Source organism: Acanthisitta chloris, unplaced genomic scaffold (assembly GCF_000695815.1).
Source record: "Acanthisitta chloris isolate BGI_N310 unplaced genomic scaffold, ASM69581v1 scaffold6373, whole genome shotgun sequence".
NCBI lineage: Eukaryota > Metazoa > Chordata > Aves > Passeriformes > Acanthisittidae > Acanthisitta > Acanthisitta chloris.
This window is the reverse complement of record NW_008664259.1, coordinates 1-16,064: the sequence shown is the minus strand read 5'-3', so window position 1 is coordinate 16,064 and position 16,064 is coordinate 1. Positions and strand designations below refer to the sequence as shown.

The 16,064-nt window shown below is 40.1% G+C and overlaps 1 protein-coding gene across 1 annotated transcript in view; it reads right to left on the bottom strand.

The window, feature by feature from the left end:
• Nucleotides 1-13,510, bottom strand: part of LOC103798984 (dystonin-like) — a gene marked incomplete at its 3' end in the record, with an annotated part of 39,165 nt that extends 25,655 nt beyond the window's left edge. The window contains exons 1-2 of the mRNA XM_009071275.1: nt 12,728-13,510; nt 5,662-5,828 (exon numbers count right to left, since the gene is read on the bottom strand). Of these exons, the coding sequence (XP_009069523.1) occupies nt 5,662-5,828; nt 12,728-13,510 (950 nt within the window). The remainder of the gene's footprint in view (nt 1-5,661; nt 5,829-12,727) is intronic.
• Nucleotides 13,511-16,064: the final 2,554 nt, after the last annotated feature.

Genomic DNA, 16,064 nt, shown 5'->3' with positions numbered 1-16,064 from the left:
TACACTCTTCCCCTGCCACATTCCCTGTCAGCCTCCGTTCCTCTTCGTCTGGGAATAGTAGCAATCTTCTCTTTGCTCACTCTCTAAACTATATGTAACTTAAAACTACAGGCAGCACTAAGTTCTTGCATAAAGTTTACCAGTAGCAAAGGCTCCTTTGGATCATATCCCTGCATTCCTTTAACAATACAGTAAAAAATAATTCTTTTCAAACTTGTCTTTGAAATCACAGAATCATCAAGATTGGATGAGACCTCTAAGATCATCAAGTCCAACCACTAACCTGTCACTGCTGGAACCCCCAAACCCTAAACCAGATCCTCCAGCGTCAGATCCAGACGCCTCTTATACACTTCCAGGGATGGTGACTGCACCACCTCCCTGGGAAATCTATTCCAGTGCCTAAATACCCTAACAGGGAAAAAATTTTCTAAAATCTAATCTGACTCTGCCCTGGCTCGGCTCAAGGCCATTCCCTCTCTCCTCTCCCTGCAGCCCTGGCAGGACACACATCCCACACCTCTCTATAACTCCTTTGAACTCTATCACCACCTTCCCTCTCTGCAGTATTTCTCATACTTACTATTCTTGTTAGGTGATGCCAAAATTTGCAGACAGCTCTATGTGGTCTCAGCAAGCCTCAGTATAGCATGACATGAAATAACCTCACTTGTTTTCTTGTCTTAAATCCTCCATGTGTACACTACAGTTCTGCTCACTTGTCACTGCCTAACAGTTGCAAAAAACATACATGTGACATCAATCTTTTCCTATGCTTCACCTTTTTTCTTTAGAAATCAAGATGAGCTGGGCCATGACTATGTCTGTTTTCTGAACATTCACAATCATTGCCTTTAATGAAGTGTCTACAGGTGCCATTTAACCATAAATCTTAGAGCTGTTGCTTTTGCTACTTCTTAAATTCCATTTTCAGACACATCTTTGAATGAAATTTCCTGTAGCCCTTATGTGCAAAAGGCTCAGGACAGCCTAAGATGAAAAGAACTAGTTTGTTACTTCGGTATGACTTTTTATTTGAATTGGCTTTGCTTTAAAATAAATGCATCTGCAAAGTGTAATGCAGATCTCTAACTTAGATCACTAACTCCAATCTGGATGCAACTTCTAAGAGTTGTATCTATCCCTACAGATACAAACTGTTTCTATATATAGGGGATATAAATGGGATACAGTTCTAAGAAATCAGTGTTTCTTCTTCCAGAGTAAAAGGCATGTACAGAAGAAAATGAAAACACAAATCAAGAGCATTTACCTATAAAACAGCTTAGTGACGAGAAAGATATGAGGTGATAGAGCTGCAAGGTGAAGATCCCAGGGATAGAGGTATCTCCAACAAAATCTAGGCATTACACACTGATTCAAGTCAGCCTCCAACTCCAAAATCTGGCTTACAGCTTTTCACTACGTATGATATGAAGGCACGAAAGAAACATCATGTACTTTTGAAACTGCCTGAAGTCAGATTTCTTCCAACACAACATATTAAAGCAAATAACACACATCTTCAATGTAAAATTAAGCTATAAAAGGCCAATGATGTAACACATGAGACATACAGCATATTCTTGAAGCTTCTGGGTGTAGCTGCAGCTTTCACTAATGGCCTGATCACAGATCTGAAGGAAGGTGCAGAGGCTCAAAAAGCAGTGTGAAAGCTGATATATTTAAATAAAATTGTACAATTAACAAATAACCCTGGCAATATTCAGTCTTAAAACTCACTTTTTAATGTTACAATTTGATTTGGTCTTTCTATGTAAGGACAAGTATTTCCAGAGAACAGAGTAGTATAGATTGGATGGTAGGAAGAAATTCTTGAATGTGAGGGTGATGAGGCACTGGAACAGGTTGCCCAAAGAAGTTGTAGATGTTGTAGGTGCCCCAACCTTAGCAGTATTCAAGGCAAGGCTGAAGAGGCCTTTGAGCAACCAGGTCTACTGGGAGGTGACTCTGCCCATGGCAGTGGGGGTGGAACTAATGATCTTTAAGGTCCTTTCCAACCCAAACCACTTTATGATTAAAAGCAAAACCCAAGGCCTGCAATGGAGCTCCCCAAGTCATATTTCAAGGCCAGCATGGAGCCCTGTTCATTTCCTAGGAATTTAACCATGTACAGGATGTTTAAAAATGAAAGCTTTAAATACTCTTCAAACGTTCAGCCAAGTAATCTTCAATCTTACCCTATAAACACAGGCCACTGGAAACTGCTGAAAACGTAAGCAAACTTCTCACAGGAGACTAAATTACTTTTTCTACATTTGTTGGGGGAAAACATAATTAAGTTCTATATGAAGACAAGTACCTCAAACAGAGAAATTTTTTCCTCTCGTTCCTGTTATGCTTAAAATTATTTTCCTTGATTTAAAGAGCACTGCTGAATCACTGGCAACTCATTCATACTCTTAATAGAAGCAAGACAGAAAGTAACTGAAGGCCTTTATTAAAAGCTCTGACAACATAAGCCTCGTTGCTCAAGAGGACAGAAAACAAACATCCTGCATGTGCCCAGGGGAGCAGGTTACTGACTTTATATCCACTGTACCTCCCCTGCTTGACACTGGAATTGGAGTTCTGCCTGCATGGCTGAGGGTGCAGCAAGGACAGGGAGACAGAGAGGAACCTGGGTGACCCATCAGACCACCCATCTCTGCCAAGATGCTGCAGTGTGCACTGTAGTTAGTCTTCCTAGGGAAATCCCAGCTGTATCAGGCTTCTCCCACTCTCTTTGGGGGGAGCAGGGAGATATGGCATAGCCATGCACTATTCCTGCAGTTCTGCATCATAAATTTTAGCTGGCTTGCACCAAAAGGTGCTGGGATCCTCTGTCAGGACTGGAAAAAGAGAGAAACAATTCTCAGCTGCCATTAAAAGCAGGCAAGGTGCCAGTCCTGCCAAGAGAAGAGGTTCCCTGCCTGCTCTCCATTCAAGATACATCTTACTGTGGCTCAGTACAACTGCAATTCTAGATACATGTCTGGGTATTTGAGCCTTCTGCACTTTACTGTCATAGCACTAAATGTCATCCCTTAAAATTAGGTCTCAGCCCAATTAAAGCCCTTCCAGGACTGGAAGTTGTGTCTCACCTGAAGAGACCCTTCTCCCCATTTGCAGGGACCAGATACTCCTCTCCCAGCTCAGGGTGCACAGTACACCCACAGGGCTGCTCTGCAGTGGCAGCACCACAGTCCCACTGCACTGCCCAAGCAGGTACATCTCCCCTGCTGGAACCCACCATCTGCATGATGCTCAGCCCAGCTCCTGAGACCACCTGTGACCCACAAACTGAGAGCCACTAAAACAGACAAACAGAGCAAATGGAGAATCACTGCCAGAAATGTGCACATTTTTTAGTGCTTAACCTACTTACTGCTCAGAACACAAACCAAGCTCTAAAAGAGCTCTCTGGAGTAAAACACTGTAGTTAAAAATACCAGATGACTGTTAGGGAAGATCATTCCTATCTTGTGAGCAATAGCTGGAAATTATTATCTCTGTTTCAACGGTACAAACAGCAAAGGAAAAAAAACATAGAAATTCACTAAAATCAGTGGAAGAACCTCATTGATTTTATCAGCAAATGGAATCCAAGAACCTGTAACCTCTCACAGCAAAACCACATTAGATAAGGACTGTAAACATTCCTGGGAAGGACACAGAATCCTTAGGTGGAGAAGTTATGTTTACAGGCAGAAGATAAGCTAAATGGGAACTGGCACAAAAGCACACAAAATGGGGACTCTGCTCCTCAGCCACTGAATCATCTGTTTTGTGCAACACACACGTGTCCAAGGGGCCTGTGCTTCCCTGCTGAAACCCTGTGAATGAACCTCAGGGAGCAGTGCCAGACACATTGCTCCAGCAGAGCAGCTGCAGGTACTCAGCCACATCCCAAGGCACTACCATTGGCACAGCCAGAGGACAGAATTCAAGTTTTGCATTTCATCTGTACCACAACTACTAGCTGCTGAACTGTAAAGGCTACACTGCTCTATGTAAGTGGCATAAGAATCTGAACAAGCTCTGGGAAATATTTTCCATTACTCCAGCTCATTCAGCTTCTTCCTTTTTTTTCCCCCTCCAGTCTCTCTGTATCTTTCAAACTGTTTATTTTTTCAAATGCTTGCCTCTGCTCCCTTCATTCCTTCAGCTGCTCTGTCCTGAAATAAAACAGACTAGTCTTCTGCCAGCTATTTCCTTTTGTCTTGCCAATGTTACTAAAAGAGACTTGTTGGCATGCACCTCCTCCCTGACTGGCTACCCAGAACAGAAGCAGAGTCAGAAAAACACCTCACTGATTCAGATGCAGCTTCATTTTATCATGAAGCTATGGACTGCCACAGCTAACTTCTCTGGGACTCAGAGCACTGTGTGTGATGCTTACAGGTTTTATACACAGCCTGTGAGGACAAAACTGCATCTGCTTTACTCATCTCCCATTTTACTTCAGTATCCTAATCCCCACAACACATGGATCTTGTCTCTGCTAGACTTCTTTCTGTGGTGGGCCAAGTGGTTCCCCAAGAGGAAATCCAAGAACAGAATAATCTGCTCCAGGCTCTGTTCCCTGGAGGTGCATGAAAACACACCAAATTTGTCTTTAGCAGGGACACTCCTTCATTTTATAGCAAGGAAATCACATACCCTCAAACTTCTTTATGATATGCCCCAGGACATACAGTACAAACTACACGTGCTATGCTAAAACCCAGAAAGCCTCACACAGTGAAGGACAAGTCAGTACACACTAATTAGCCCAGTGGCCAGAATACTCCTTTATGTGATCCTCTAACACACAAACCTCCTTATTCAAGCCAGGAAACAAAAAAAACATACAGTAAGAGAGAGATGTCACCAACCAAGAGGGAACAGTGAGCACAGCAAGGATTAAATCTCGTTCCTCTGATAAGCTTTGATGCCAAAGTCAGCTTTGTCAAGACAGATATGTTCTCACTTAGAATCCAAAATTAGAAATCTTCTCCTGTCAGTAGACATCTTCAGCTGTATTTCAAGTTACATACTCTATCCTTTAGCCTCTAGCCACAGCCACTAGTGGCTCTCTGAACTTTGTCAGAGTGTGGTCACAAAAGCATCCAGAGAACATTTGAGCCAGCTGGTCCTGTTTTCCAGGAGAACACAGTGCCATTTTACAGGAGATGCATCTCAGAGTAGATCTGGGCTTCAGGCAAAGGCACTGAAGAAGCTCTACACTCCAGAGCCATGCTGAAGTCATACCAGGAAGAATACAGAGATCTCAGATACATCCCAGGTCATTCAGCAGTTGTTAGCCTTCACTAGCAATGCAGTTTTGGATTCTGGTCATCAGTTCTGCCTCTACCCTGCCCTACACTTAAAATACCAGTATGACAAAAAAGGGACTGTGGAGAAGACTGAACTCCAAAGAGATTCTTCTCAGCAGCTTGGAGACACACAGGATTCTTGCAGCTGTTCCTCTGAGGAAGGAGGGACAAGCAAAGGCTAATGATGCATCCTCAGGCTGCCAAGAGCAGAGAAATGCTCAGGAAGAGCCAATGCCATCTCCAGAGCTGCAGTCTATTACAGGCATAACCCACAGAACCCTCACTCTATGCACATGAAAATGCTGCAATCAACATTCTCCCAGAGAACAAATGGAGTCCTTACCTGTATTTATGAATGATGGCATTAAACAATCTCCCATCACGCCAGCAGGTAGTGAAATTTTCACACCGTACTCCAGCATAACCCTCCGTCGTTTGCTGCGACCACAGGAGCAGTCTCTCCTTGGCAGACATGTCCTCTGACTCTCCAGTAACATGGATATCAGATATCTAAAACACAGTTCAGGTAAATGTTACAGTTACAAGATATCTAAAACACAGTTCAGGTAAATATTAGAGTTATGTCTGACCCATTAAAACACTGCAGAAAATCACACTGCACTACTGAGGAATTTATCTGCATACATGAATATGATGATTATTCATGTGCTGTATCAATATTCTTTCAAGTCTTATCCTTATACACTCTGTCTGTCTTCAATATAAAATACCAAATTCATAGCTTCATAATTTCCTTCGCTTAGCCAGTTCTCAGTCTCTTAAATTCTGGGGACAATATAACACTGTTGCATCAAACACTTTACTTTTAACTATGTCTATTTTATGCTGATAATACAATCTATTTTCATGTATTATTATACACAATGGTTATAGAATTATATATGAAATGCAATGTTTTATATTTATATAGTCACACCTATACAATACCCATATTTATATCATTCATACTTTATTTAGCTACAATGTTCCTCTCTTAAAAGAGAACCATAATGTATGTATATTATATATAATATATGCTGCTCTGGAATTCAATAACAAAAGAGTCATCTACAGTGAAAACTGAGAATAACAGTAATAGGACACAATTTTCTGAGCAGCATTTTAGGAATGACTGAAGGATTATATCTAAAAATTTTGCCTGATACACAAGGTTTGTTTTTATATTACCTAAATATTATCAACTTCATGGCAGGGAAAGCTGGAAAGTACTGGGAATTTTACATATAAATACTACTTTCTAGTACAGTAAATTCTTCCCTAACAAAGTTCAGTCAGTTGGCTTGGAAAACTTCCACTGTACACATAGAGAGTTTCCCTAATTTGCACATGCATCATTACACCTCACGTTATAGAAATTGTGCTCAATGCAGATATGAAGTGGAAGAAGAAACAAAATAATTTACATTATTTTCTATTCAGGTATCCATAAAAACACAAGTTGTGGATGAAGTCCTGCAGATCCTTATCACAGGCCATCATATCTGCTGGCTCTAGGTAAGGGTAAAATACATGCACCAATGCTAGAAAGTAAAACACTTTCAACTGTTCAACTAGCCAATAAATAACCTTTTAAGATCTGCTGTGGCAAAAGACCAACTTTAAATCACTCTGCAAATTTTCTTGTACAAATCTAGGGAACTCATCTGTAGTGTGAGACTTTTTTTTTTTCCTGTGGGTTAAGCTTTATTGTATTTCAAAGCAAGAAAGCAAACTAAATGTTTTTTCAGTAGCTTTAGTTTCTATTCATCACAGAACAACCAGACCACAATATAAATGAAGTCAACCATCACCCACTTATCCAGACAAGGCTTCTGAAAGAGGTGATGTCATCTGGAAGTGCCAGATGTCTAGCAAAAAAAAAAAAAAACAGTTTCCCAAACCCTCTATTTCTTAACCTGGCATTTTCAGAAAATCATCTCTGTGTAATCCTTAACTATCTGGTTTTTTTAATATACTCTAGCATGAGCAAGCTAACAATGTAATTTGCTAATAGCCATTCCTGACTGCTAAGTTCAAACCCTCAGCCTCCTTCACGGTTCATTGACCAGTGATGTAGAGTTCAGACTGGAGAGAGTGCAAACACAGCATGTTTCAGTGCACACAAGATTCCTCTGGAAACAAATCATTTCAAATATCAAGGCAACTTCTGAAGGTTCTACTTGTATCTGTTCTTACACATAAACAACACTTGTAGCTATGGACACAAACACAAGGAGAACTTTTCTTCCTCTGAATGTGACCCACCAGGCAAGCTCACAGTTGAAATTTTCACAGAATCATAGAATCAACCTGGTTGGAAGTGACCTCAAAGATCATAAAGTCCACCCCTCCCGTGGTCACTAGCCCATGGCACTAAGTGCCACATCCAGTCTCAGCTTGAAAACCTCCAGGGATGGGGAATCCACCACCTCCCTGGGCAGCACATTCCAATGCCTGAGCACTCTCTGGAAAAAATCTCTTCCTAATCTCCAACCTAACCCTCCCCTGGCAGAGCTTGAATCCAGAATTTTGGATGTCTTATTACACAATGATCAACAAGTTTTTGATCCAAAATCTTCCCAGCACCATTTGGCATCCTAGTTAGTCATCTGAAGAGAAAGGAATACACTGGACTAGGTTTCAAAACTGAAATTGCTCTTCACATATAGAGAGAGCCCATTCCATGACAGGTTAAGGAACACTAACATTAGCCTGACCTGAAACAGCCTGAGCACTTCTGTCCTCTAAATAAAGTATTTCGGATTCCATGACTAACATTTCAGACTTGTTCATAAACACTGAATTAATATTTTACAAGTATAAAAATACACTGAGGGAAATGGAGAGTCAAAGGGCTATGTTTTATTACACTGACAAACATGAGCTCTACTTTGCAAGATGTCTTATTAACTTGAAACTACTGAACGTGTGGAGTACTACCACCACAAACCAAGGTGTCAGAATGAGCACATCTTTCTTTTGATAACCACATGAGGACAGGATAGATACTCATCCACCAACTATGCATTATCACCAATATTTCTAACATCACTTGCCACAGGGGAAAAAAAAAAAAAAAGAGAAGCACTACTAAATTAGGAATACTAGAATAGAAAATAATTTAAGGGTCAAAGGACAAAATCACCTACTGTTCAAATTCTGTCCTTCCCAGCAAACAGTTTGTGTGAACCCTTCATATACCACAAGCCTTTCATTTTTTCACTAGAAACTGTTACTAGAGGACAAATGTTCCTTAAACACAGAACAAATTACTGAGTTTGTGTGAGTTTGAACTGTTGTTTGCTAGAGATCCAGTTCTCCAAATTATTCCAAAGCCTGTGAAATACAAGTTATGCAAGAAAAAGCAGCAGATATAATTCTCTGTGCAGCCCTTCCATTTCAGGATCAAAGTCTTAATTGGCACTAAACACTCCTCTTGCTTGTAACTGGGAGAACTTGTTCACCTCTGCTACTGCAGGTGTTTCTTCTCTGCCTGGAATTTCCCTCTGCATCACACAGTATACAAAACCCATACACCAAAAAGCCCAATATCTTTGCTTGCACTTATTCCAGTGATGCAGTTTTGAGCCCAAAGAGCAGAGAAGACTTGCCAAAAGAGATCAGTGGTGGTGCTGGATTTCTGTGACTCATTTATACACTGCAAACAGAGGAGCAAGACTTGTATAGATGGTAAGAAGCCTTTTCTCTGATTCCATCTTATCCCAAATGTTTTCAAGCAAGTCTAAACTTGACATATTGTGCTTAACTGCACAAACATATGTAAAGGGCCAGAGATATATATGTCAGTTAGACTGAAACCAGAAAAGTCTGAAGAACACAAGAGTCCTGCTGTAGGCAACACCTTTGAAAAAATACAAGATCAGCTGAAGCAATTGGAAAGAGAAAAGTAAGAATGACAAAGATCTAAAAATATGTGACCTGTCAGGAAAGATAGAAAAAGTAGTCTTTATTAGGGAATCAAGGAAAACCAAGGCGAAATGTGACAACAGTCTTCAAATATGTAAAATGCTGTTGCAAAAAAGAAGGTAATAAATCAACTCTTCTTGGAAGAGGAAAAGAAGTAATGAGTTGAAAATAAGCACATGTGTTTTCAGCTAGGCTCACTTTTCAATACAAAAGACAGATAAGCACTTGAAAATGTACTTGGAAAGTATGTGAAACCACCAATAAAGCAGACACAGAAGAACAAGTATCAGTCAAGAATGGTTTTCATTAAGTTATCTTGCCTTCAGGTACAGAGATCTCCTAGATGACCTGTCCAGAACCTTTCCAGCCCTGGTTTTGTACTTCCATCAATGATTATACATCTCCTCCATTCATCAGCATTTAAGGTGAATTGCACCTGCTTCTTTGGAGTCAGGAGTTCCTTGTGATGGAAGCAAACAATACTATTCCCATAAAGCAAAACTCCTGACTTTTGCACCTTTGCCCTGCAAATCACATTTCAGAAGACCAGCTGGCATTTCTTCAACTGAACTACATAAATAGATAATGCATGATTATATGTCATAGTTGGAAGGTGCCTTGTTATCTTACAACTATTTGCCATGACAAATGCAACAATAAACAGATAACTACCTAGCCAGAAGTATTCCCTGAATATGCTGATTACAAATAATCTACATCTGTTAAATTTAAAAGTAAGTATATTGCCTTTAAGCTGATTCAAATACACGTGGGGTGTTTTTTTTCCTTCCAGATTATTAGCAGTCTTGTAGATGTAAGAAAAATACTGCATCAAAAGCTATGTAGATGCATGGCAAAAAAACATCTGAGGAACCTACAGTCAAGACAACAGTTGAGTACTGGAAGTAGATGAGTGATTCTGTTTACATGTTAGATTATTTTTTTCTTAAAAAAAACCCATTGACATCCATAAACCAGAACTGAAACCACCATAAATTAACTGGAAAAAACAAATATCATGATTGACAACACGATCCACATAAGTCATTGGTTTGGACACAAGCTGAAAACCACCAAAAACTGGTGGTAGTTACCAGGTGGTAGTTACCTTCTGCTGATACTGAATGAAAGCCAAGGCTTGTGTCAGCACAAGACATGGAATATCACAGTGGCAGTGTCCCCTGTAGAGAAGTCAAAGCTACAGCCTTGATTTTCTACTCTACCTGCACTGTGCTAAAACATCACCAAGAGAGGAGCAGGAATCCTGTTACAGTACTGTTGCACAATTTTTTGAGCTTAATGTAAACTATCTGCTCTAAGACAGCTCTGAGTTGGAACAGTACCACAGAGTATTTCCTTGAGGAAGTCACCATCCTGTATTAGGAACAAGGGCTGTAAGAATTAGCCTCAGCAGAGAGTAAGAAACTTTTCTTTCAAAGCTATTTGTGAGCAGTCAGGAGCAACACTTCAGAACACCCCTCTAAGGTGAATTTTGCAAACAGGAAAACAAAGGTAATGCAGCAGCACAAAGCCATAAACCTTTTATATGCATAATAAACTGTGCCACAGAAAGAAACTCATAGGATATGTTTCAGTAGAGGGGACTGTGCTGTTTCAGAGGGTAAAATACTGTATCTCTGTTACAGTGAAAATCAGCCAGCCCCACCACTGAGTTTGCCCTGGTGTCTGCATCTCAGATTGAAAAGCCAAAATGATTTCAGCTCTCAGCCACACCTGAGGCACTGTGTAAGCTGAGAGCACATTACAGCATGGATAAGATGACAAGGTGCAGGGAGGCCAATGATCTCTGTAATTATGGCAAAGAAGTGGTAAAAGCTGAGACTGATAAGTGCAAACCTCATGTGTCAGCTCAGGCTGGTAACAGGAACTTTGTGGATTTGTATAAATAACAGCTTTACTCAGGATATAAAAGACAGAAATGTAAGACACTAAAATGCTTGGCTAGTTCTCAAAAACAATCAGAAGGAAAGCGGTCATGACTTTGTAAAGTAATTAAAAGTCTGAAATCTAGTTTTTCCTGTATTTGTTTACAGGTCAAACCTCAGTGCTCTTAAATTACTTACACTGAGAATCTCGGGTTGAGAAAGGGAACTGAACTGAAAGCCAAACATTTCAGCAACTGAGGCTTTTAGCCTGATGTATCAGTGCTTTTCATCCTCGTACCATTATGCAGTGTTTTATTGATGTCAGTGTTGATGGGGATGCTCAACAGAAGTCTTTTTTTTCCTTCCCCTTTCCTCTGTGCTAACAAGTGTTGCATGCCTGGTTGGAGTAATAACTGCAGCAGTATTAGGAACTGTATTCCTCTCATTATACTGGAAAAAACTGCCATGCTTGGCTGAACAGACAAGGCCTCACACTCTCTTACTCAGCAATGACGTTTTGTTCAAATCAAAGAACATTCCTAAGCTGCTCCTGGATTCCAGCTAAGATTAAGAGGGCAAAGATCTCCATGTGTATTAGGAGGCTATTTGTACAAGTGTGGACTGTGTGTTGTAATTGAGTGCCTTATCTCTGTTTAAAAACGAAGCTCAGAAAAGGTATTGTTTGATTCCTGTTGCAACAGGAAATTATATCAACAACAGAAGTGTAGTGAGCTCTTTGCCACAGAGAATACCTTTGGCATATGCCCACTGCCTCTGTACACTCAACTCAAAGCTCAGATGTCCCTGTTGAGCAAGGGGGACCAGTTTTGGATCAGGTCCTGGTCTCAGGATCACACATACAGATCTCAATTGCCCTAAAGATGATTGGGGCAGAACTGGTAATTAATTAACTGGATTAAAATGGTAAGCATGGATATCAAATATTTGCTCTCCTTCTGATATTCCACACTAAGACAGTACTTTGGTTTCTTCTACTGTAAGAAGAAAATAATCCTATCCTCAGAGGGAGCTGGAATTTCAATAATTAATATTCATAGGTCATCTAGGCAGTTTGGAAGGAAAGATCTTTTAAAAGAAGTGTAGAGCATTATGAATATGATTAATGTTCACTTGTTCTATTTCAAGCTGCCTACATAGTTCTACCATTCTTCAGTTCCTAGGACCATGGCTGAAAAGAATTAGAAATGTTCCTTTCCTTGATACAAGACCCAAAGGAACTACAAAACCATCAAGAGCTGGTAAGAAAATTGACTGCAGATATGAACATGAACTCTCAAAAACTCACTTCAACTTCTAGAAACATTTTAACAGGAAAATCTCTTTCTTAAATTAGGAAACAGGTCAAACTACAGACAGAAGAACACCACGAGGATATATCAATACTCCTAAGTATAGATTTATTACATAGCCTTTGAAAAAGATCAAGTGATATGTTCTGTCCTAGGACAACCTGTAGTATCATACCATGGGGAAAAGGTTCATAAACAGCAAAGTGAAGAGATTTTTGTAATAGAAAAAATACTGTTCCAGTACTTATTCAAGCTAACTTTCAAAGCACTGTGCCAAAATATTTACCTTGCTCCTGTTTGGTGGAATGCTAAGTGATGCCTTTTCTTTTGGCAAATGGGAACGCACAGCATCAGGATAAAACCTCTTTTGTTCAAGAAGTGGATAACTTTTGCTTTCAGAAATAAAGTGGTGCAACTTTTCAGATTTACTGCCTTCTGAAGCATCTTCACTGGCTCTGCAGGAAATTATGTTTAACCCAGTTTCTTCATGTTGTCTGTGAATAGCAGAATCCAAACTAGTTACTTTTCCAGAACAAAGACCACTAGAATTCTTCAGGAATGCTAATTCTCTCCCATTGCTGTCCTCTGAATGCTTCCTTTTCCATGTACAGTGTTTCTCTGAATTCCTCTTGTCTTGTTCCCTCAACAGTGTCTCTGTTTCATCAGACTTGGTGAGCCTCTGATTATCAGCAGGACAGCTCTCCCCAGAAAGAGAATCACTCTTTGCTTCACCCGGTAAAACTTTTGCTTTAACAGCATGAACCAAAGGGTCTGTACTCACAGGCAGAGCATTGCTGGCCACTCTCACTCTCCCAGGGAAGGAATCAGCCAATTCCACACCCTTGGGCTCGATCTTGATGTTTTCTGAAATCTCCACCTCATACTGACTTTTTTCTCCATTTTCCTTATCACGCACCGAGCCTGATCCCTCCTGAATTGATTTCTTCCTCCTTTTCCTTCTGAAATATTTTCTCCCAGGAGAATGTTTAGCTGGACTTAAGGGAGCTTTGGCAGGATCTAAACACCGTTCTTCCTTTTCAGCTCTCACACATCCACAGACGTTCCCCATTTGGCTTTCTGTAAATCACAGCCTCTCGGTCTCATTCATTCCAGCATGTTCAGAGACACTTCAATCCTCCTCAGAAAGTTAAGAACTGCTGTTTGCACTGTAATTCCTTCCAGACTTCACTCCCATCTGTCTCAGGACGTAGCCATTTTGCTCCTGAGAATTGCACACGCAATAAATGCCGTGGCACAGTGCCCAGGCAGGGCCTGTGTCTGATTAGACACTGTGGCTTATTTCTGGCCACCAATCCTCTTATATAAACATCACTGCTCCAGCACTGGGCTGTAATGCTGAGTGCCTTTCACAGAGATGACATAGCATTTCTGAGCCACGGAAATTTCTCCCATGCATTTCAACTTCACATTTCACTTAGTAACTTGAGCAAGATAAGGCAGAAAATTATGTAGCAACCTTTGAAACTCTTAGCTGGGCTCCAAAGCCAAAAGCAAGCGGCACAGTAAAGATGAGCTTGGCAGATTTGTTTTGCAGTTCATATGTTTTTAGCACCTAGCCAATGATCCACAAATGGGAAGCTTAAGCTGAAGGATCAGGAATGGCTCTGACAGCTTGCTGGGGCTCAAATTTTTATTTGTAGCTGATGTGATTTTGCCCTGATTTGTCTGCTATAAATAACCTGCTGCTTCACTGCTGTCATACAAGCCCAACAGCTTGTTCAGGGCAATGATGCTGTGTGCTGGGGCTGAAATTTGTGCAGCAGAGTTAAACTTTCAGGCAGACAAAGGTGAAACAAATCATCGTGCAGCAGAGTTAAACTTTCAGGCAGATAAAGGTGAAACATATCATGAAAGCCAATCTAGCTAGAAAACTGACCTCCAGATTATTATTCATAAAAACAGAGCTTTATCCTCCTTCCATGCTCCTCTAAGGTGTATATCTGAACAAAAGAACCAAGCAGCACCTAAATACAGCTAAAACTAAGTAGAAACACAGACTTTTAAGATGCAAAGAAATCTAATCTCCAGCATACTTTGTTTGGAAAAGATCTTTTTAAGCTTCCACTTCGCTTTTGTTAGGCATATGTGAAATCTGCTAAAACCAGCAGATGTGTTTCTCATGATGAGAAGGAGCTACTGAGTGACTTGCCAGGCATTACCAGGTGTAAACACTGAGTTTCCCTTGCTTATTTGAAAAGGAATTGCAGTAATGAAACCCAGAGACTTTATCCTCAGGAGCTAATTCCACTGAAGTATTCCACAACTTAGTGACAGGAGCTAGAGTGACAGCAAAGAAGTAGAATGAGCTCCAAAGACTTTCCAGGAATACAGTTGCTCACTGTTGACTACTCTGAGGGCACTGGAGTAAAATTTGACAGTAAAGCTTAGAAAATTGTGTACAGAACACTGTAGCAGTGCCACATGGGCAGTTAGGTACAGGCACAATGCTAAGGTGTTTCTCTTCCAAGTAGACATTTATTCTGTGACTATTTTCTTTCACAGCCTCAATTTGTACCTGCATTTGTAGCATGCTCAACATACAGGTGGCACTTAGGACATTTGCTCCCTTTCCTCACAGTGAAAAAGCTGAGAAAAATCACTTTAGAAAAGTGAATTTCAGCTTGAGGATCCACTGATTTACAGCACACTTGTACATGGGGCCACCTTATTAAACAGAAAAACACAGTGCACCAAAATCTTTGTACATGCCATCACTGTGTGCACAAAGAAATGGTTTTTAGGCCTAAATATATACTTCCCTTTCTCCTCTCTCATCAGAACAGATGATTCAGGACTTTGCAGTGCAACGAACCAAGGCTGATCTCATTTCACACAGATATAGTTTCTGCTTTAACAAGGATGATAATACAGAAAGAAGATAATAGTATATTATCTTGTTATATAGTAAAAAGAGATAATAGTGTACTAAGATTAAAATCTATTCAAAAGAAATATTATCTTGATAAACCAGAAATTATGTTAAGTGTTAAAGATGCAGCGTTTGAATGAACAACTGCAAGTCTTTGTGCTGTTGAACAGAAAATGTATAAAGTAACCTACCACAAATACACTGCCAATGTTGTTCTTCCTCCACAGATTTCACAGGGGTTAAGAATTTGCTTAAAAATACTGTGAATTTAAATTTTCAGTGCAGTGGATATTTAAATTAATACACATGGGCACTGAGTTTTCTCAACAATAATTATATTAGACTGTTTAACTGAGCTTTAATGCAACTTTAAACTGTTGATATCTGTTTACCAGTCAGCATGATATCACCTTCTTCCAAACAGAAAATGTCCCTAAAGCATTCTCTGCTGTGTGCAAACTCCTGTGGATCCAGTGGCACATCAACTGCTGGAAAACTGTCAAATCACATCTCATTCAAGACAGGTCAGAAGAAACACATATGGATATTTTAGAGCTGACAGCTGAATTTGTAATGCAATCAGCAATTTCAAAAGTCCTGGATCTTGTAGGTCCTCTTTCATTAATACCTTAAATTTTGATTCATTTTCCTTAGGAGTAGGTAACTCACTTTTGCAAAAATCAAGTGCCTCTGAAGTAGAATTTAAACAAATGAGACAGTAAAAAAAAAAAAA